The sequence below is a fragment of the Meriones unguiculatus genome, chromosome 12 (genome assembly GCF_030254825.1).
Source record: "Meriones unguiculatus strain TT.TT164.6M chromosome 12, Bangor_MerUng_6.1, whole genome shotgun sequence".
NCBI lineage: Eukaryota > Metazoa > Chordata > Mammalia > Rodentia > Muridae > Meriones > Meriones unguiculatus.
In genome coordinates, this window is record NC_083360.1 from 82,934,406 (window position 1) to 82,958,082 (window position 23,677).

The 23,677-nt window shown below is 42.2% G+C and overlaps 1 protein-coding gene across 12 annotated transcripts in view; it reads left to right on the top strand.

Moving 5' to 3' along the window:
* Positions 1-23,677, top strand: part of Dab1 (DAB adaptor protein 1) — a 1,075,378-nt gene that overhangs the window by 943,753 nt on the left and 107,948 nt on the right. For all 12 annotated transcript variants that reach the window (XM_060366061.1, XM_060366058.1, XM_060366060.1 and 9 more), the window contains one exon: positions 7,502-7,600. In XM_060366061.1, coding sequence (XP_060222044.1) covers positions 7,502-7,600 — 99 coding nt within the window. The remainder of the gene's footprint in view (positions 1-7,501; positions 7,601-23,677) is intronic.

Sequence of the window (23,677 nt, forward strand, 5' to 3'; positions counted from 1 at the left end):
ATTTCCCCCACACAGATGTTGATACCAGACATCCTATTAATTTTTTAAAATGTGGTATAAAATATTAGAAAGCAAATGACCTAACAAGAATCCTAATTTTATACATTTAGCACACACAAAATTTATCTTTCTCAATATAAAATTCTCATGATAAAATACTTTGAAAATACAGAAAAATTTAAGGAATGAAACTAAAATCCCATCCCCAAATCCCACAAAAATAATGAGAATTGATACTTTTCTGTTTAATTTTCAATTGTTGTACTTCTCTTACATATCAATAATACACATAATAAAATAGATTGTAGTTCATATAGTTTTTCAACTTGGTTTTGCTTTATCTCATTTAATTATTATAAACATATATGTGTACCTTTTAAAAATATCATCACATAGTATAAAGTACACTGTTAGGTCAGTCGAATAGTTTGTTTTTAAGTATAAGAAACAGCAAAAAATTGCCCACATTCTGGCAAAGTGCCTGAAAGTATTTAAATGACAGAAAATTGTTAATTGCTATCTGCGTCACCTTTTTCTTGTATGATTAACAATTCACAACTCTTAATTTTTTTGTGTGCTGTACAGTGTTTCTTAGGATTTTAATATGTCTGTCAGATACGGTCTCCCAGTGACATGACTGTAAATAACAAGATTTTTAAAACTACTCAGTTTTCTGTTCTCTGTCTTTGGTTTTGCTGTTTAAAATGCTATACATTTTAAATCAACAAACTTTGATTTAATCAACGCATGCCTAACTTACGGTATATTAGAAGATGGTAGTGAAAACAATGAAATCATGACTTCACACTTTCACCTTGGAACGAGGTTAGTGATTTTTTCCCCCCTCAGATAATGAAGCCATGTTATGAGATTTCAGGGCAGCTCGATAATGAGTCCTGTTTCTCTTCTAAGTTCCAACCTGAATGATGAATAGATGAAGCAGTCAGGCAAGAAGATTCCCACGGCCGCTTTGTGACTGATGAATGCTGGCCCAGAGGATGTAACTGTGAAACAGGGCCCCAGGCAGATCCTTGAACAACACAGGCTGGTGCTTGGCTTGTAGGAGAATCCTCTGTGCTCCCCACTGCTGCCTGACCCCCAGCCCAAGCAGAGCCCAGATCCTGCTCATACACACATGAAATCAGAACGAAGCCTGTGTACCAGGTTCTGTGTGCCCCAGAGAGACTGCGCCTCAGGGGTCCCTTGCTCAGAGAGCCACCCTTACTCTCTCAACAGAAACACACACCCTGATTCTTAATGTAGCAATGGAAGCCTGGGAAGTCAATGGAGATTTGCTTCTGACAAAGCTTCACTAGGAGACAGCAAAAGTGCTACTCCTTAATCCTCCATGTTCGTGGACTAGATTCTCACCCAGAGCCACCTGTCTGCAGAGGACAGAGTTCAGCATCCAGCATCCAGGAGAAGCTATTCATCAGCTACCAGCTGCTGAGAGCCGAGAGCCTTCTTGGCCAGCTGCATTGGTAGAAGCACTAGGTTTAAGTGACTATGAAGAAGCAGTTTGTCCTCCTCCCAGAAGTTTACCCCTGGGATCAACACCAGGCCATGCTAGCTGAACCAGATGTAGGTAGGGGTGCAAGTGTGTGTGTGTGTGTGTGTGTGTGTGTGTGTGTGTGTGTTACCTATAGTGAAACATTCCATCTGCCATCCCTTATAATCATGAGGGCCCAAGGCCCAGAGAGTTTGTGCTGCTCTAACCCTCTCCTGTCAGATGCACTGAACGCACTGAGGGTTCTTGGTTTCCAGACGATTGTGCTTCATTATTTGCAACTTGCTGAGAAGAATGTTGACATTTCAGCTCCCAGTGGTTTTTCTGTAAGAAGCACAGAAACATAAATGATCGATTCTGCATTTGGCCACCTGCCCAGGAAAGAGACAGAGAAGTACAAAATTTCTTTTAGCCTTGAAAAAAGGCCCACTTACTCCTATTAGGCCATATGAGAGCTGAAAAAAATGGATCTCCTTTGCTGTGCTCTGAAGTTGATGCATCTTTCATCAGAGAATTCTCTCCTGCATTGCAGAGGTTCTAGACAGTTTCTTTGTGTGAATCTGAGGGGCCAGGCATCTACTGCCAGACAGATCTACTGCCAGACCATCACCATATTTCAGCTCACAACCACCAAGGCACCTTCACACACATCAGCTTTTGATCTTACAAGCTAGAGATTGGTTTCCTCTGCTTTGTAGCTATAAAAATCTAGGTTCAGAGAAGTTAAAGGACTTTTTTTCACAGTCTTTCCCAGAACTGAGAACTGGATCTCCAGGATCTCCAGCCTTTAACAGTTAGCAGTTTAACATTCAGTTGTATCATCTTCTGTGTTGGGGTTTAGTTTATCCTTTCTTAGCTTGATTTTATTCTTTTACCTCAGCCATATTCCCTGGTAGCCAAACATCACTGACTATTAAAGAAGTCAGTGTTCAGAAACCTTGGGTAGAAGGATGGTATTTGAAAACCTATAGGCTGATGAGTCCTAAAGATACAGCCTGGAGAACCAAGTATAGGACCACAAGTATACTCTAGTGAGGGTTGTGAGAGATACAGAATCTGCCCTGAAGATAATAGGGGAGGGAAAGCTGGGCAGGGTTGGGAAGGTAGACACAGTGTGATGGAAGACATCCATCAGCTGTTACAGCTTCCCAGAATATGTATCAGCTAGAGTCCAAGAGGAGCAAAGCAAAGACGTCTCCACCAACCCAACTCCTTCAAACAGCAACCACAACACTTTAAACCTGCTGTCAGCAGTGTAGGTTATGGTTGGGAAAGAATCAAAGAATGTGTTCCATACAGGGGAATTCAACTGGAAGTCTGAAAAACAAACAAACAAAACAAAACAAACAAACAAAAAAACCAACAAAAACAGGACACCAGAGCTGACAGGCTGCTGGATACACTCCAGGGCTCAAAACATGACTGCCAAAGAGACTCCATTCCCTCAGTAGCTAGGATAAAATTAAATTTACGATGAACTCCCTCCTGCAAGATTGTAAAGCTAGTCACTATGAGGACTGAGGATGGAGACAGAGCTTCTCCATGACAGTATCCTGAAGTCTCAGGGTCTATACCAGTTCCCTGTTGTGTCTGTGCAGGTGCCTCCTGTGGTCATGGCCTTGCATAGCATCATGTATGTGTGAGATAGTAAGTGAATATTCTCAAAACCATCTTATATACATCAGCAAACTGCTTCTCACAGCAGCCCCTAAGCTGGACCAGGTAACCTGTTCACCTTGCTTTACCTGAATGACCCTTTGCTGACTCTAAAGGCTGCCATCTAGACCCTGCCTACCTGTGTCTCTCTCAGGGGTCCCTGTGCTTGCTATCGCACATGGTTGCTCTTTACCACAGTTGTTTATTTTCGTAGTACTGATGGCTGTTATGTGCTGAGTATTTTCTGCATGGCCTATGGGTGGTGGTATGGGTGGAGTCCATTTCAGTTTTCTGGGATGCTCAGGAATTAATAAATGTGACAACCCCTACTTTAATGTTCTCCTTCAGATTGAGCATGGTAGCTGGTGGTTCCGCCTAGCTATTTCCAGAAACTTTTGTATCTATTTGCATCATTGTTGCATGGTCATTGTTAAGGTCCATATTCCAGAAGAGATTCTTAGATAATGAACAGTTAGGTAGCAGGTCTCTCACTTGCAGAACCAGGAAGGCCATGGTCTGACCTGTTGATCTGTGGTTTATCACATTGGCTCCTTTGGGGTTAAAGAGGCCACTTGACCATGGATCTTGTGCTTCTTCATCTGTGAAATTAAACTGATAATTCTTACTCCCCACAACTGTTAGGTGCAAATTGTATGACAGATAAGAAAACATATATAAGAAGTACTGAAGAAAATGGTAGACATCCAGTTCCCAGGTTTCCCATGTTGAATTTCCAGACACAAGCTCCTGATCGGTGCTTATAAGAGTAGCTCCCTGCTCCTCACCCAGGCTCTCCTCCTTCCACAACTCTTCCTACACAGCTCAATAAATAATCTTGAGGGGAACAGTCCCTGTGGCATGCTAGGATAGCGTGTGTGCCTGTGCTGTTTCCAGATCCTGACACAGCAGCAATCTATCTCACAAAGGAAATGTCTTTGATATCATCTCACTTTTTAATTTCTCCAAACGCCAGCACCTATAGAAGGTCCTCCCCTCTAGTCTCCATGAGCAGCTTTCCTAAGCACAGCTACCCAAAAACACTGCCTGAGGCTCTTTCTGTTCTTGTTGTGCAGTTGGGTACCATTAGGGAATAACCATATGGTACCAATAAGCAAAGGCAGCCTTGGCTTCTAGTTGGCACAGTGTGCTAGAAGGTATTGCTGCTTGATGTCCCAGCAGTTTTGTGAGTGAGGGAACTACTAAAGCCACACTTTGTGGCTGTAGGTGCAACGCTCTGCTCTTGTCCTGTGGTGTCCTCCCCAAGGAGGAAAAAAGAGAGTGTTCCCTCTGGCTTGGCCCTCCCATCTCTCCCTTTGTGGGGGGTGCTCTCAGGCCAGTTATCCTGATACAGCAAAATATCAGGAATTGGGTGGATTCTAGAGAACAGAAATGTGTTTCCCTGACTCAGTGCTGAAGGCTGGAAAGTTCAAGATCAGGGTGTCAAAAGACCAGTGTCTGATGATGGTCCAGACTGCTCCAAGATTCTGCATCCAGATTCTGCTCCAAGATGGGGCTTGCTGAGTTATCCTGGGGTGAAGAGCAAACAGGGACAGATGCCTTCTTTCAAGCCCTCTGTGCAGGCACAGCCCATGTAAGAGCGCTTTGCTCTTTTGGCTTAATCGTCTTCCAGAGGTTTTTCTTTTTAAGCAAGCTCACAAGGATTAAGTTTTAACATGCAGGATTGGAGGAATGCATTTTAGACCATAGCACGAGACTATTCTGTTTTGTCTGGATAATTAAGGTCAAAGTCTGATAGAGAGAGAGAGAGAGAGCAGTGTATATTGTTTTACACAAATGTGCCAGAAAGAGTGATTGCAAAGTCTCATTTTCCTAGGCCCAGGATCTGGCTTGTCCTCTTGTTTTTCCTCAAATGAGAAAAATAACCTCACTTCCCTTTAAGTGTATAATTTATACCATGCTCCATTCCAAACACTGGGTACAGGGAACAAATTAAAAAGTCCCACAGACGATTAAGCATCCCCTTCATTGAGCAAAGTCAGACAGCTGTTTGATATGACACGTCAAATGGGGTGAGTTCCCTGAAGATAGGAGAAGCAGGGAAATGAATCAGGTGCAGTTTGGCATGAAGCATTTCTACACTGGTTAAGAGAATCTAATAGTGTGATCCTGAGCAGAAGAAGGCATGACTCTGATCTCAAAAACACATGTTCATCATTCCTCTTTGTTACTTACAAGTATCCACCATGAATTCAAAAGCAGCAAGTGAAGGATCTAGAAACCATAGCCTAGACTAGAAGGGGTAAAGGGTGAAGAAACTCGAAGTGAGTCGCTGTGTAAGCACTTACAAGAAAGTCACTGGAGAAGGTTAATGCTCAGCGGTCATGAGGCTGGATGGGGAGAACACCAAGGAGAGAAATTTTGCACCTGAAAAGGATGCGATGAACAGTAAAATTTGAACAAACTCATTTTAAGGATTTTTTTTTTCCTACTCTGACAAGTCTGCGTGCCTATAAGATGTGTTTGAGAATGGAAGGGTAACTTTTCAGAGAGTGAATTTTCTGTTAGTATTACCTATCTAAGAAAGAACTAGGTGCTCATTCATTACTACAATAAACTGACTTTATTGCATGTCTTCGGTATGCTGGGAATTAAGCTAGGTAATTTCCGTAAATCTTTAATTTCTTTCACCTCTGAGAAACCTCTTATACTTGGGAAAATAGAACTAAGGTGAAGTCCGTTGTCCAGAAGCAGGAGTAGAATCAGGTGTTGTAAGATGGCGGTGAGCTCCGACACCCATAGTAAAGATAATCACACAGTTCGACAAGCAGGGCTCCTCCTTGTACCTCCGGCTGTACTGACTGGTCTTCGTGCCAGTTATTTTCCAAGCGAGTTCTGGGAGCATAGTGTTCCGAGAGCAACACCATGACCTCCTAGAAGTCAGTTATTATTTCAGAATTTCGTGGAAGCCCAGCGCCACTAGTGCTGGGAGCTGAGCTTATTCTTAAATAGGAATGTAAGAACAGAGACCTTGTGCTGAGTAAACAACAGCCTCCATGTGGAAACCTCTGAAGTGACTTTACCTACCCAGGGGGCCCTAGACTTTACACTGTGTTCACCTGTAACTGCCACCGCAAAGTCTAACTTGAACCTCATAAACCACAGAGTCAATAGTCCAGACTCATTTAACAAGTATCTGGGAAGTACCTGTTGTCCCCACCGGTTGCAGCTGGTTTCCCAAACTCTAGGGCTAGACCAGAGAACTCAGTAACATCTCTACCTTCTGAGAGGTTTTTACCTTCGTGAGTTTACAAAGTGCCTGGGCAGGTGGGAAGTAGATATTTTGGTAAGTGGAACACGTTTAATATGTGTTTTAACCCAAAGTACAAGAATGATAAAAGAAGAGTACTGGAGAAAGAATATAAATGTCTTTGAGTAGCTATTATAAATGCTGGTCATAAATATTATGATCACGTTTTGCAAAGAAAGGGAGGGAAAAAGGAAATAAGGTGAGGAGGTCTAGCGTATTTTTACTTTTCTCTTCTGATATCTAGAATTCATTCTGACAAAAAATATTTCCAGAAGTTTAAGAACCATAATCTTAACCTGAGCCTCTGCTGAGCAATTTACTTGAGAAGCATAGATCCACATCCAATATAAAAACCCAGGACAGATGTTCATATTGGGGGTTTTACTGTTTTCATCTCAGGTCGTCTACCCAACTCTGATTCAAGTATTGCAGCACAAAGAGAGCATGAAGATAAGGGGCTCCTCTTATCTGAGGAGTAGGGGAGGAGGATATGGGGAACGGGGATGGAGGGTGAGACCTGGAAGAGAGGAGGGTGGGGGCTATGATCAGGATGTTAAATAAATAAATAAATAAATAAATAAATAATCAATCATATTGGCAATTAAAAAGCTACAATCTAGCCCTGCATCAATTGGAAAGGATCATGTAAAAGAGCATATTAGTATGTGAAATACTTCATGCTTCATAGTTCTTTAAGTACTTAAATAAAGCCATCTGACAGTAAGGAAGATACCTAAAAAAGAAAGAAGGAAGAAAGGAAGGAAAGAAAAGAAAGGGGGGAAGGAAGAAAGAAAAGAAAGAAGAGAGAAAGGAAGAAAGAAAAAGAGAAAAAAAACATTGCCTATATTGGATGGGTAGATATGTATTTATTCCACGGTAGAACAGCTACAACCAGCATTATGCAAAAATATAAAGCAGATGTGAGACTGTGGTGCCGAGACCCATAGAAGGGCAAAGGAAGGGTATGCATGATTGGTGGCTCTAGCTGATGGCGCCTGACACGCTGTTGGACCAGAGGGAATTTTCAAATGAAAACACTAAAGTAAAAACCATGTTCTTCCTTTCGACAGGGTGTTGTTGCTGGTGCCCGCTCCAAAGGAGAACACAAACAGAAAATCTTTTTAACCATCTCCTTTGGAGGAATCAAAATCTTTGATGAGAAGACGGGGGTAAGTGAAGGAGTCACACGGCAATGTGAAATTGAATCTATTGACAGATGTGCCCCTAGAAGCCTCTTTTCTGTGGGCAGGAATATCAAACACGCATAAAAACACATAACGCAACTGACAAACTCGATCAACTGTGATCATCCATCAAAGCGAGTCTCCTGCCTGACTTGGTCACAGCGTGACTGCGCTGTGCTTCTTACACTGTAATTGTGGTCTAAGTGTCACACCATCCCAGTAATCTAATGGGAGATTGATGAGTTCTGAAGAGCGGTGGTCATGTGACGGTTGGTATTAAATCCTTGTGCGATGTGCGCTCGAGGGAGAAGTCGGTCTGGGGGACTTTGGTCAATGCCCCAGATGCTCCAGTTTAACCTGTCACACCTTGCAGTTACTGTTAGCATAAGAGTAAATACAGTTCTTAATCTTAAAAAAAAATGAAAAAAAGAAAGAAAAGATTGAAATTATCACTCTCTAACCAGGAACGGTGAGAACTTAACATGTTTGTTGAACCCACCAAAGAAAGAGGTTTATGTTTTCATCAAGCTCACACAACTGCAACGAACTCCCAGTCCCATTCCATGAACTCACACAACATTGTTGGTCCTGGTCGTTGAGAGTAAAGAAAAACAGTTAAACATTCTGTGACCCCCATGTCTGAGAAAACCAGAACGCTTTTGTCCTTTTATTCACTCAGTGTTTTCACAGCTTATAAAACACCTCCACATGCATCACTTCCTTTGAACTTTGCAAAGATAATGCACCAGGCAATTTATAAGCAATAATCCAGCCAGCCATATTATTTGACCTTGATCATGTTATTATTACCACTTGCTTGTTCTGACTGGTAACACGAGGGTGAGAAGATGATAATTTAGAAGTAAAAAAAAAAAAGTGTTTTCTTGAGAAAAAATACTGCAGGAAAATTACTTCTAATGAAGAGAAGTAGAAGAGATATTGGTCATGAACATATTCACAAACCACAGAGGGTGGGAGTGGCGCAAACAGGCAATGGATAAACAAAATGAATGGAAAGCTAGGGAGCCTAAACACCAGGAATGTCTGGCGAGTGCTGCCATCTGGATGAACTTTCAAGAAAAGACGCGTACTGATGATTGCCAAGGGAGAATGAAGATGGGAGTTATTTTTAAGTAGCATTGGGTTTCGGTTTGTAAGTGATCTAGAAATCAGGTGATAGTGATTCCTGGGGTGGAAGGAGTGTGCGGGTAGAGAGATGGCCCAGCAGACAAGAGTACATATTGCTCTTGCACGGACCAGAGTTCAGGTCCCGGCACCCATGTCTCATGTGGTGCCTGCAACTTCAGCTCCTAGGGATCTGCCGTCCTCTTGCACACACATACATATACGTGCACACACACACACACACACACATATACATGCACACACACAAATAAATGTCTTCAAAACGTAAGAACGTACTTAATGCCACTAGCTATATACTTTAAAACAATTCAGATAAATGTTGTAATGTATATTTTAGCACAATGAAAAATAACAACTAGTAATAAAACCATACATTTGTCCAGTGCTTCCTACGTATTCATTATGCTAATCATTTTATACGTGTTATCCAGTTTAATCCTTACAACCGTGCAATAATTGTAATGCTATTTTCAGACTCTGTAGTAAAACACTGGAGACAAGATGAGTTCATGAAGAAGAGAGGTTTGTTTATTGTCTATAAAGTGATAGCTATGGCATTAGCTTGGCTGTAGTGAAGACCCCATAGTGTATAGTATCCCAGCAGTTTAAGCATGCATGAAAGCAAGCGCTCACACTTGGAAACAGGGAGACAGCAGGACACTGTGGCCCCACACCTCCCTCTAAGGACATCACTGCTATTGACAAAAGGATTGTCTAGGAGGCTCTACCCCACAAAGGTTCACACCACTTCTGACATTGCTATCCAAAAGACCAAACCTCCCATACATGAACCATTGGTTCAAATCACAATTAAACCCAAGCGATACTTCACCCCTTGTGTATTGTGCTCCAAACATCTTGGATCTTTTATAAGGACCAGGTTACATAAACATCGTATCTATCTAAGAGCAAGGTAGCACCATCATCCATGTTTATGGCTGAAGATGTGAAGGACAGAAAACTGGGCACTACTTTCAGAAATGAGAAATGACAGAGACCAATTAGAGCCCATGTATTTTGGTCACTGTTTCCATGGCTGAGATTCCTGTTATATCTTAGGCTTACTGGCTGTTCTAATTTCAGCTGTTTACTTATTTGTTTGTTAACTTATTTGTTTTTATGAGTAAGTCAGTCAGGTGCATGTTCTATGGTCAGGAGAGGCTCGAGAAAAAGCAAACAAACACTTTATTACATTGCCCAGTCCTGAAGAAGAAGCATAACCCACCACTCAGGGCCACATGGGGGAACATAGGAGAGCAGCCAAAGACCAGAATATAGCAGGAAAGGGACCCCTTAGACCTTAGTCCATGGTCTTTCCTGGAATTCCCATGAGGAATTGAATGCAGGACAAGGGAAGAGTTTGGAACTGCCTATTGTGAATCATTTTCTTCTGGCTCTAAGCTATGGGTGTAATCTCCTACTTCCTAGCACCTGGCTCTGGAGTGATTAAGGCAGAACATGTGACATGTGGCCTGAAGAAGATACCTGGCCCGGGATTGGTCAGTTTGCCTATCAATCAACGACATAGTCCTAGGTGGGCTCTGTTGTGTGTAAGAATTTGCTAGCCCTGGTAAAGGCAGTGCTTTCCCAGCCAGAAAGGTTTTTAAATATCTCAAAGCAGCATGATATATGAAAAACTGAAAAGTATTTACAACACAGTGTTCAAGAGACAGAATATAGACTTAACATCAGATTGCCCTGAATAGAAAAATCAATACAATTTGCCTCTATATTATTGAAAAAGATGGGACTGTCTCCTGATGCCTTGATGGAAAGGAGTTTAGAATGAGGACACAGGAGTCAGTAGAAAATGGGCTTGAATTCCCCCGGACCAAGAGCCCAGTGTCGGCCTCCACTGCCTTCTTCAGGTTTCACAACCTGAGAGTTTGCATCTTCCCCTAAAAGATTATACTTATGAATATTTGTGCTCAGCCTGAAACCTCACATTAAAAACAGTTGAAAAGATACTGGCAAATCCTTGCTCTCTCGGTGGTCAGGACCAGGCACCAGGGCGGGGACTGGGGGGTTGGAAACTACGCTGGTTGAGTCTTCTCAGTCCACACTCGGCTTCTGGGATCCCAGAGCATAGAACATGGAGAACATCTCTGTCCTTCAGCACACTGTGGAAGCCAGGCGCCTGGGTGGAGCCTCTGAGATGCTTGTGCAATGGTTTAGATACCACGGTGGTATGATGTCGTCTCTTGTTCCTTCCGGATTCCAGCCCTGGCAACCAGAATATTCAAAGGGACAGAGGCAGAGGAGGAGCTTGGGATATTTGGTCTTTTCTCTTGTTTGGGGGCCATGCTTTGGGCTTTGCTACTAGTCCTCTGTGCTACCCCTCCATCTCATAGACTATGCCCAGATAGAGACCTAATGCTTTAAATGTTTACCAATGAAGAGAGGGAGTTTGCATACTTAACTTTTATATACCCATTCTAACAACAAACTTTGAAGTAGCATGTCCGGTTTATTCACTTTATTTTATGTGTGACTTTGGTCTGCATGTTTGTCTGTGCACTGAATGCCTGCAAAGGTCAGGAGAGGGCACCGGATCTCCTGAAACTGGAGGTTCTGGTGGCTGTTAACTACGATATGCAGGTTCTGGCAATCAAACCCAGGTCCTCTGCAGGAACAACAGGCTGTGAACCATGTCCGGGCTGAGTCTGTTTAAATCTGAAGCACAGATGATGAAACCGCAAAGAGCTCTCCAGGTGAAGGAGCCAGCTGGTCCAGCATGACCTTAACGAAAACAAGGTGCCTTGCTGGAAGTTTCTAAAATGCAGTTTTGGTACATGAAAGAGAAGAGACCTTTCCTGACACAACCTGAGCTGCTCAGCAGTGAGATGAGATGTGCTCTGTGTGAGTGAGTTCACCATCACTGGGGCAAATAAGGCTGCACCAAACCATAGGATCTTGTTGAAGGGAGTCGGGTAAGGTGAAGCGATATAGAGCGAAGTCGGGTCTGTTCATTTCTGAGCTGAATTTTAAAGTTCTGTTTTTTCCCTGAAAGTAACAAACGCTGATGCTTTCTGCTTGTAAGCCTTCCTTAGGAGACTGCAGCACTGTACTGAATGAACCTATGCCCTTGCCCAGCAGGGGACTGGCAACCCAGAGCTTGGTGGGATCTCCATGTTGAGGAAGTGGAAAACTAGACTTTATCATTTGGATGACAAATCACAGCTGTTTTGTGGGGGTTTTGTTTGGTTTGGGTTTTTTTTTGGGGGGGGTGGATTGGGGAGGTTTTTTTCTGTCTGAATAATCTTGCCCATGTTTAACTACACTTTTTTAAGCCAAGAAAAGAAACATTTGCTGAAAAAAAGTGACAATAGCTGGAATTTTAAAAACCTAAAATTGTCAAAAAAAAAATGTTTTGATCCCAATTAAAATATTGCAGCAATTTACAGCCTGCCTTGAATCTCAAAGAATTCCTGATCCCTTACGTGAGTCAATTTTGTATTATTATGAGCATGTTGAGGGGCATAAATCATTGTTAAAAGCTGTTCACATTCATGTACCCAAGACATAGCTTATTCATGAGCAGGGTCTGTGAGAAGGGAGAGATGCCATCCATTGTCTTTCTGTTGTTAGTCATAGGAGTAGGAGTCCCTCTAGAATAGGAAGGAGTTGTTGACCAAGATAGCCATAGTTCTCAGGACAGTCCAGTGAACGCCAAGAAAGACTGAGGTGTCACTCTCATTTCACATGCCTATTGTTACAGAAGATTTCCTTTATTATATTAGAGCAAATGCACATGACCTCTGTCTGATTGTCAGTCATTTCATTTTGCTCTGCTGTGAATGACCCTGAGCAACTGTCTAGACCCAGAGCAAATCTTCCAACCCCAAGAGCGCCTCCATTCCTGAGACCATGACTGACTCTCTTTTCTCTCCAATTTAGTTTTTTTCCCACAGAATCATTATAATGATAAATATTGCAAGGTCCTAAATCATAAATATTACAAGATCCTAAGGATGAGTCTGTTTCTTAGGATGGACCATCGTGGTCTGCATCAACCTTTCAAGATGTTGGGTTAGCCTTGGAACAATTGCATATGAATTTCACTCTTTCTTTGCCTGAACCAATGAATGTTCACATGCTACCTTACACCCCCATTCTATGGCATAGTTGCTATTATTATTGCCATTTTATAAGTGGTAAATTTTAGATCCAAGATAGTTTCAGCCACACAGCTGATAAGTAACAACATCGGGATGCCATATCAGGTTGCCTGGTTCAGAAAGCCCTAATACTAGCAAGGACTAATTAACAATAGAATGCCTAATTTTATAGAAGATTTCCTTTAATATATACGACAGCAAATGCACATGACCTCTGTCTGATTGGCACAGTCATTTTCATTCTGGTGTGTCCTGAATGGAGGTAACAAGCAGTGGAGATAAAGCTGGGATGCCTTCCTTATGGTCTGCTGCGGCCAGACAGAATGTTGACTGATTCTCGGTAGCATCGTGGAAGCTCTTCTATGCCATGTGCAGCTCTGGTTCCTAGGGATTTAAAGATGAATAAGACATGGCCCTTACCCCTGAGGCGTTAGAAGCCTAGGGCAAAAGCAGTCTCACAAGGTGAATTGACAGCTGCCAAGGCACAGACATGAACAAAGTTACCCATGATTGGGGACTAAAGCCTAGCTTTGCCCAGAATATTCCTGGCAGTCTTCACAGGAGAGAGCACACAGACTTGGCAGTGAAGGGGTTGATTGAAAAGATGAGGTAGAGGGGGCCAGAAGAGACAATAGCCTCTACATGTGTTCTTCCCTTTCTCAACTGAAGGTGTGTGTGCTCATTCTTTATTTCCTGCAGGATATATTTATTGAGTGCCTCTATAAACACGTAGATAAATAAGGCTTTATCGTCCTGCTCATCACTGTTGTCTGTTTGGTTCACGGTGGCTCTCACAAAGCAGGGTTCTGGTAATATTTATTGCAGCAGAAATAAAATGACAGGGTGATTAAAAACCACAAATGCACACTGAATAAGTAGGGCATAGCAGGTGAGAGGTGGAGGGTGGCTGAGGATTCAACCATGCCCCTCATGATAGATGGGTAATGGTATCTTAAATGCAGTGACTACACTTAAGTTTCAGGGCTGACTGACTAAGTTCCTCTGAGTAAACAAAATGTCACCTTAGTTGTGCTTCATCAGAAATAGGGCTATTCCCAGTCCGTTTAAACTGAGTGTTTGGAGCAGCATGCTCAAGAAGAGCAGCTGAGGTCAGGGTGGGAGGCTGGTCTTGGGGAAGGTGAGGAGGCTGTGGGAGCAGGACACAGGAACCCCGAGAATAAGGACAGAACTATCATCTCTGTCAATAAGACTCCACCAAGAGCGATGCTAATAGCCCCACTGTATGAATGATGATATGGTTTGTGGCTGCTGAATCCAGTTGCATGTGACCCTCACAATTGTCACAACTGAGGTTTCCAGACTGCCCCAAAGTTGCTGTTTATAACAAAAGTAGATTTCAAAGTCAACTTTAATAACTAACTCCAGAGCTGCTTTCTTTCGTTTACTCCTGAGTTTTTCCAATAGATTCATCTTGTCTCCCTAGTGCATGTGTAAGAAATCCATATAGTTCCTTTTCTGATCACAGCTCTTGACAATTAAGTCCCTAACTTAATTGTTAGGGACTAACTGCTAAGTATTCTTACAGTACTCAGGACAGATGTACACAACAGAAGATATTTTCCCATGTGATATGACTTTCAAATGTCTTGCCAGACATTCATGTAGATGAGAAACCTGTTTGTAATTACTTGAATCTAAAACCTAGCTCAGTTTTACATATCAGCTAAGAATTTTTATGCCATATTCATGATAGTAAATTTTTCAGATCTGAAGATTAAAAAAATGAATGTACTTGGTTTTGTTGGTACCTCAGCAAGACCTTTCATGATTTCAGAAAACCGTACTGCCGTTCTTGTTCATCATGGCTTAGTCACTCAGCCCTGCACTGTCCATCCCTCATGGCACTCACTCCTCCTGTATACATCCCTGTAGCTCTTGCTTTCTTTGCACTGTTGCTTGCTCAGCCTTTCTGTGTTAATGTCTCTTCTGAACAAAGGAGTGTCAATCTCATTAGTTCTGTGTTCTCTTGAACCCAAGTTGATTGACGGGAATAGAATCTACATTGTGACTATGTTATGCCATTCAGTTGTAGAGGCAACTAAGCATTTATACAAAGAAATTCACATTACTCTATGAGCTAGGGATAGAGCTCAATGCTATGGTGCCTAGCATAGATGAGCTCCTAGATGAGAAAATATTTCTTACATTTCCTTTATGTTATAATTGGAATGTTTTGATTTGTGTGTATGTAGAGTAAACTTTAGGAGTGTAGGGGACTTTATAACCACTTCCAAATAAGAGATGATAAGGTACAAGTTTTAAAAATGCAATTGGGGAGCCAATAAGGTTGTTTGAAGACTTGTCTCTACCATTTTAATTTGTTCATTCATATGTTCTTTTATCCCATAACTGTGGGAATGAACCAGCCCCAAAACTCCCTTTAAGAAACACAGAGGCTAGGCATTCAGATATATGAATAACTGAAAACTCCAAAGAATTGTGGCTATAAAGGGATAAAGATGTACAGCTAACATCAAAGTTCAGAAGAAATGATTTTTTTGATTTGATAAAAAAAAAAAGACATGGAAAGAAGTAAAAAGATGGGTCTGAGGCTTAAAGGACGTAGTGGAATTAAAGTTAGAGGAATCCGGATACACAGCCTTCCCTGTGTCTTTGAAGTGGTTAGGTCATGAAGGGGATAAACCCAGGGGAAGGCAGGCCTGGATTTACAATCCTTGCCAGTGAAGAACCTTTGGAACCTGTATAACTGTAGCAAAAAATGATACCATGGAGAGATATAACCCCCAGCGTCTCGATACCTTGGCTCTGTACCTGAATGGCTACGTGAATAGAAAGCAAAATTTCTTTCCAAATTGTATTATTTTAACCGATACGAATCAAGTATGTTTTGTTTGTACAAGATGTTTTGAATAACTCGTGTAATGTGGTAAGAATACAAAACTCCACTATCAGAGGTGTTACATCCCGTTTACATTGTTATGAACTATCAAAAGAGTAAACACACACTTTTACCCTGTGCTGTCCTTCAGGATTTGAATGACTGGGAAAAAAAAAATGGCCTGACAGTAGCCAAATAATTGGCAGGGAAAATGAGCAAAGTGCACATGGACACCAGGGAAGGTGAATGCCAGGTATCATGGAGAAACCACCTTTAAAACCACTATTATCTTCTCCTCTTCAGTAGTTTTGCCCCTTTTAAGCTCCACAGTTGTTAGAATTCTTGCCTAGCATCCATGAAGCCCTGAACTCAATTCTTAGCACCCCATATGCCAGAAAAATGGAGAAAGGAGGGCCGGAAGTTTAAGGTGAGACTTAGATACATAGTTTGAGTCCAGCCCATGGTGCATAGAAAACTGTTTCAAAAACAAACAAACAAAAACACAATGATAGAATTATCTGTGCCAGACATTAGATGCCAAGATGCCCCTTACGGGAGAAGCTGGTCTCGCAATTAATTGAAAGCAGAAAACCTGATGCATACAGCTCAGAACTGACCAGTCTCAGGTGTCAGGGATGGTAGAGGTGTTAAGCATTTAAATAACCTTATTAGGGGAGGAAGAAGCCTGGAGCACATGTAGACGTGACACCTGAGGTCCCCTCACAAATTGTTTTTACAATCCTGTGATCTGAGAACATGCCCATTCGAATCTGAGTCACCCACCCAAAATCAGCCCATTCATTCTCTTTGTCTGGGGCTCCAACAGCCCCATGGCTCCCCCAGATGTATTGAATATCATCATGGACTCCAGCCATCTAAGAGCAAAAACAGAGCCTCTATATCTCTTCTGTGTCTAGTTTGAAAATGTTTTAAATAATTTTTTGAGATTATAAGTACATCATTTCCTCCCTTCCCTTTCTTCCCTACACACCCTCCCACGTTTATCCCCCTTGCTTTCAAATTCATGGCCTCTTTTTAAAAATTGTCGTTACATACACACATACATGTCACAAGAACAATTTATAGCTAAAAGTCAATCATGGTTTTATAAACTGGCCCTGTCAAGAAGCTGCTGCTGAAAGATGATTCAGAGAACCAAAAACTGAGGCTAGTTATATTACCTAGAAAACTATCAGATTTGACCAGCTTAGAAAGAACATCCTTTTTTCAGTGGATGCACTCATCAATCTTGTTCTTTAAAGAAGTCAGGACATAATACTTAATTCAATCCTATAATACAACTAAGAACAAATTATTTCCATTAGACAGATGAGAACATTGAGGCCAGGGAGATTCAGTAGCGTCCATAAAAGCAAATATTCAACAACTGTGGAAGTGGACCCTGGGTCAATGGAGTGCTAGGTCCCATGCCCTTTTCCACCCTGGAGGTGCTGTGTCTCCCCAGCTAGGATCCTCAGGGCCTCTAATAACAGGTAAGATGGTCATTGAGAGGCCATACTGCCCTTAAGCTTGTCATCATGCAGATAGATACTAACACTGAAGGTTTGTTGGGTACAAATAATCTCAGAGGCTCAGCTCAAAATTGCTGTGTAACCATGGAATTGGGTTATCTATCTCAAACAGAGGAAAGTAAAAAAGTATCTAACCCATGGGCCATCATCTGCTGTCTGTTCTGGCTAATTTTTTATGTTAAAGGTTATCCTAAGTCTGTAATCCTTCTGTAAAGGATGAGCCCTGAACCACTGGGCATAGCAGGGTAAGGACTAGGTGTAAACCCCTGTGACTTTGTTTCCGGCTTCTCTGACCACTGGTCTTTTGGCATGACACACAGGAGAATTATTATTTGTTACTGTCTTTCATTGAGCCTATCTTGCCGGACACTACATTTTTCTCACCGACTTTGGCAATATGTGTCACCATTGAACGTTATTATCCCCCATGATACAGTCACATCTTACTGCGACTTCAAGGATAAAAGACTAGATCTCCTGACCACTGTTAAGGTGGGATCCATTTATTTATTCAAAACTATCTGTCCAGTATGTATTGTGTTCTATGGGATGATGGCGGGGATTCGGATACATTTGGTGAACCCAAGGAAGGGCCTTGCGTTTTGGAGCTTGTATCCTAACGTATGGAGACTGGCAGGATACAGTAGACATCTATAAATATGCGGCCTACTAGGGAGTAACCAGTTTTATGGAGAGAGGCAGTAGCAAAAAAGGTCAAGGCATCCTCCCACCCCTGTGCATATCCGTGTCCTCCCAGGGTTTGTGTTTTCTGTAAATGACCAGCATCAGAACATTAGGGAGCTTCCTGTAGCTTTGAGAATTACCTGTGTAATGGGGGGGAGACATTTCTGAAATTCTCATCTGAATTCTGGCAGCTATTAACTTGATGAATCAGAGCTGTCCGGCTGTGCTGCTTCTGTTTCAATGGCTGATTGTTTCCTTTGAGGCTTGCCGCTTATTTTTTTCTATCTCCCTCCATTTATTTTGGATTTTAACTTAAAACTCATCTTCTGCGACATGCCTTGGCATTTAACAGGTGCTTGCATGTTCTGGAGCATTCTCCCTGCAGGAGCTCTGTGCGTTCAAAAGGCGACACCGTGACCGGGCACAGCACTGATAGGATGGCCGCACGGCACTGTATGGCAGTGGATCTGGCGGCAAAGGATTTATGGTTCTGGCTACAGCAAAAGGATGTGTTCTCTAGAGGCCAAGACTAGAGTCTGTGGAGCCAGCAGGGAGGAGCCCGGGGCCTGATGATCAAGGCTGGTCTTGGGGTCTGGTGACCACAGAGTCTGTAGGCTTAGTGATCGGTAGGTATTGTAGGGAACTAGCTGTGTTTTCTATGAGGAGCCGTTGAGTTTTAACTGTCACTCCACCGCAGGTACACAGGTTACAGTAATGCAGCCAGCAGTGTGATAATTGAGGTGGTGACAATGTTGATCATAACTTACATTCATGTCATTTCATACTTTGAATCCTGAAACCTGTTAGCAGCTTCGTGTTCTCCTTTGAAGTATGCGAGAAGTAATTAACTACCCAGTCTTCGAAATGGTCTTGCAAATAGATGTATCACCCCCTTGTCAATAGAAGGTGTCACTAAGGTTCAGAGAGAGGGAAAGAGTTGCTGGATGTCTCAGCTAGGATAGTTGCTCCACCCATCATGTTGTTTCGTTCTGCCTCAATTTACTCACTGTTAACATAAAAACCAAAGTGAGAAAAAGCCAAACAGTGATGTTGAAACACAACTGAAGCAGAGCATGTCCATCATTTCCTGGTGGACTTTTTCAACACTTCTGCTTTTGTATGCTTTTGTATATTTACTTCCAGGATTTACAGTGAGGTTAGTTTAAAGCCCTTGCAGTTTTTTGTTGTTGTTGTTGTTTTTGTTTTTGTTTTCTGCTATTTCAGCCACTATTTTCTAGACTTTTCTCTACTTTTCTACAGAACAGGAACAACCTTGATAAATATTTAAAACAACAACAACAACAACAATTTCATGCCCTATTGTTTTCAATATAAACTGTAGGGAGCATGTCAACTAAGCAAATCAACATGCTAGACTGTCAGTGAATTGAAGGCAGGTCTGTGATGTGGTCGTTACTGTGTTTCCCGACTCTTGGCATTACTTGGCTCCTGGTAGCTGTGTTTGGAATCGTACTGAATTTGTTGTTGTAAAAGCCATGAAGGCACTGGTTCACACACACCCCCTCAACCCCCATCTAGTCATCCCTTAGACCTCAGATCACTGAGTAGACCTCACAAGGATTATATCTATGGGTCAAAAAAATACAAGTGTCGGTAATGAGACTCACTTTCCTCTGGCCATGCCTGACTTCTCCAGGGATCCTTACAAACAGAAATAAATATAAAACCTGCATGGGACACATTACATCTCAGGTCTGGTATTCATGAACTTGCTGCAGTCTGTTTGTTTGTTTGTTTGTTTGTTTGTTGTTTCACCATCCACTCGGTCCCCTTCCCTTTTCTCCTCCTCTCCTACACATGTACAGAGAAGTGCCTTTTTTTTTTCCTTTTAAGAACATCCAAAGAAGTCATCAACGTTTAGTATATATAAGCTGTAACGTATGACTTGCTGTAAAAGAAGTACAAAACATCTGTAACCTCACGAGAAGAGGATGGGGAAGAAACTCACATTTGCCGAGTATTACTGTGTGTTGAGGACTGTCTCAATAGTGCAATACAAAGTCCTGCGGGATAGCAGCCCTGCCTAAACAACCCTCCCACATGTGAGACTCTCCTCTACCTGTCCCGTCCTGCCTGGCCAGGGAGGAATCTCCTTAACTCATATTAAGGATCAGCTCCAGGTTTCTCATGCCTGGCAGCCTGGGGCCTGGAGCAGGTGAAAGCATGGTTTGATGAAGAGATAAAGGGGTAAAATCAGTCGTTTAGAGCTGCTGGGGAGGTAGGAGATGACCAGGAGCTATATACCATCCATGCCGTGGTCAGGTATGGAGCAAAGTGTACACAGACTGCTCTGTACTCATAACCACAGTGTGCACTGTGGCATTGACAACAGACACCTACTACTTCAGAGATCACTCTCAAGCCTGAGGGTCCACAGCCTGTCCTCCGGACCTGACATCATCAGATGCAGCGTGCAGCCGTGGCACCCGTAGGCAGGGACTGTACCACGGCTTCAGGCAAAGACTCCTGTCAGAACCACCCTGACACCCTGCCTCCTCTCCAGCTGCCTTTGTTGCATGGGTCAGAGATTTGCTTCCTGGAATACATCTGACTTCTTACACTATCTAGAAAAAGGGAAAAGTTTGGGCTCACCATTTACATAGCAAATGTTAGCCCCTCAAGAGACTGAGGTTTACATTTTTCATGATGTCTAAGAGATGTGCAGACTAGCTGGGAATCATGTACTTAAAATTTTGAAAATAAAGATTGTGTTGGCAGATGTCTAAAGCCAACACAGCCGTAACCTCACTTTTGAGAGGAAGGTAGTCCATCTTCTATACAAATGGCTGTCACGAGCACGTCTGAGACTCTCATACTGAGATGCATCAACTCATGCCTCTGACTCTGGGCTGTGATGTATTTACCCCTGTGAATAGATGCACACACTCTTTCATGATTATTTCTGTGCTGTCAGAGTCTGTGCCCATGGTCCCCCCCTTAACCATATCCTATGGTACAGCCCACCACACACACTTTAAAAACGTCTCCATGTGCTGCAGTGATAAAAAGAATCTCTTAGGTTTGCAAATGTCTTTGTAGTTTTCAAAGTCCATTCACTTTGTTTCTCACAACTGATCCTCCCAGTAACCTTACAAGGTGCATGACACAGGTGCCTTTTTATTCATGATGGGTCTGGAGCTCAGAGAGGTTAATTGGTGGTCCAGAGGCATGTGATTGTAATTGATGGAGCGTCATTTTTTTAAATTTGCTTATTCATTTCTGAATTAACATTTAAAAATTTTTTATTTATTACGATTTATTCACTTTGTATCCCAGCTGTAGCCCCTCCCTGATCTCCTCCCAATCCCGCCCACTCTCCCTCCCTCTTCTTCTCCCATGCCTCTTCCCCAGTCCACTGATAGGGAGGTCCTCCTCCCCTTCCATCTGACTCTAGCCTATCAGGTCTCATCAGGACTATCTGCATTGTCTTCCTCTGTGACCTGGTTAGGCTGACCCCCTCAGGGGGAGGTGATCAAAGAGCCAGCACCTGAGTTCATGTCAGAGACAGCCCCTGTTCCCCTTACTAGGGAGTCCATTTGGAGGCTGAGCTACATCTGTGCTGGGGTTCTAGGTTATCTCCATGAATGGTCTTTGATTGGAGTATCAGTCTCAGAAAAGACCACTGTGTCCAGATGTTTTGGTTCTGTTGCTCTCCTTGTGGAGCTCCTATCCCCTCCAGGTCTTTCTATGTCCCCCTTCTTTCATAATATTCCCTGTACTCTGCCCAAAGTTTGGCTATGAGTCTAAGCATCTGCTTTGATAGCTTGCTGAGTAGTCTTTCAGAGGCCCTCTGCAGTAGGCGCCAATCCTCTTCCCTGTTTTCTCCCTCTTCCAGGTCCATCCTGTGTGCCTTTCTGAATAAGGATTGATCATCTTACCCAGGGTCCTGCTTTTTGCTTAGCTTCTTTAGGTGTACAAATTTTAGTATGTTTATCCTGTATTATATGTCTAATATCCACTTTATAAGTGAGTATATACCATGTGTGTCTTTCTGTTTCTGGGCTACCTCACTCAGGATGATCTTTTCTAGTTTCTACTATTTGCCTACAAATTTTATGATTTCCTTGTTTTAAATTGCTGAGTAGTATTCCATTGTGTAAATGTACCACAATTTCTGTATCCATTCCTCAATTGAGGGACATCTGGGTTGTTTCCAGATTCTGGCTACTATGGCTAAAGCTGCTACATTCTTATTCACATCTGATGGCCTGCCTTGTTTCTAAAAGTAAAATATACTTATTGTAGTGTTTATTTATAAAACATAAGGATGGCATAAAAAAAAACAAGATGAAAATTATCTGAAATCTTACCACTTAGAAACCCAGTTAATATTTTACATGAGTATAATTAAACATGATTTTATAATTAATTGCTGCTTTACAACCTACATTGTTACTTATGTGCAAGTTTCCATATTGAATATTTCATTACAGATCATTTTCAGCCATAGAAGCATCATTGCATATGATATACTCATAATAATTATAATTTTTAAAAGAGCACATTGTTAGCCCATGGAGGTTGTATCTGTATCTTTGAGTATACCTTTCTATATATTTCTGATATTTTCTTTCAATTAAAACCTGGAATTACTTTATTAGCATATATGTGCATTTTAAGAGTTTTGATCTTACTTCTTTGCTTAATTTTTCTGCTAAAAAGTTGTGCTCCCAGATGTCGGTTTCGTTATGTATTTCTCTCTACATGGAATATGAAAATAACTTTGAAACCTTTTGCTAGTGTAGTTTACTCTAAATATCTCTGATTGAACTTCAGTACCTACTTATAACTATTATTACAGCTCAATAACATTCCTCTTTGTGGAGAAATCGTTTTACTTATATTCATTTTTCCACATAAGACTTTGTGATCTTTAGGAATCATTTCATCTCTGTTTTCTCCGTCATGGGTTGGAGAGGGGACACCCAGTTCTTCTTTGGAAGCAGACAGTAATACAGAAAGCGGGGTTTCTGTCAAGCTTCTTTACATGTTTTGAAATGCTCTCTGGTGATAAGCCGTCCTTGCACCAAGACGGAAGATAAGGTGGTGCAATAGAAAGAGAAGAGCAAGCCTGCCTACGGAGCACTTCATTCTAGATACGTGTAACTTGAGTGCATGAGCTTGACAGAGCACAGGGAATGGCATGGACTGGGACAGATTCAGAAGCAGTGGGATTTTAGCACAGTCGCCATGGTGCTCCTCATGATTGGCTGCTGTCTGCCCCAGGCATCTCAGTGGCTGTCATGTGGATGAGAGCGTCCAGAGACTTGGGTGAATTTAAACCTTCATGAGGACATTTTCTTAGCTTCTGCTCTTGTATTTTGTTATTGTTGTTTGGGTTTTTGTTTTGTTTTGTTTCATATCCCATATGGATGGGCATCACTGGGAAAATTAGGGCTCAGTATCCCCTGAGGCACAGATCCCACCCAGAGCTCCATAAGCTCTTTGGGGGTGTTGTTTGCTTTGTTGCCTTGCTCCCCTCTTTAAAGATGGAATTTTTCTATTGGACCTTTACTGAGTCCCTACTGTGCATCAGGCACCGGGAGAGGAAGATGGATTCCATACGCCATCTGCAGCAGCACAGATGGGCCAGTTGTCCAGTCAACAGCAGATTCTCCCATGGTGCGCCATGGGGTAGCAACCTTGCCTCGGGTGCACATGTATGTGCTTCTCTCCTGGTGGCCTGACGGGCAAAGCAGAG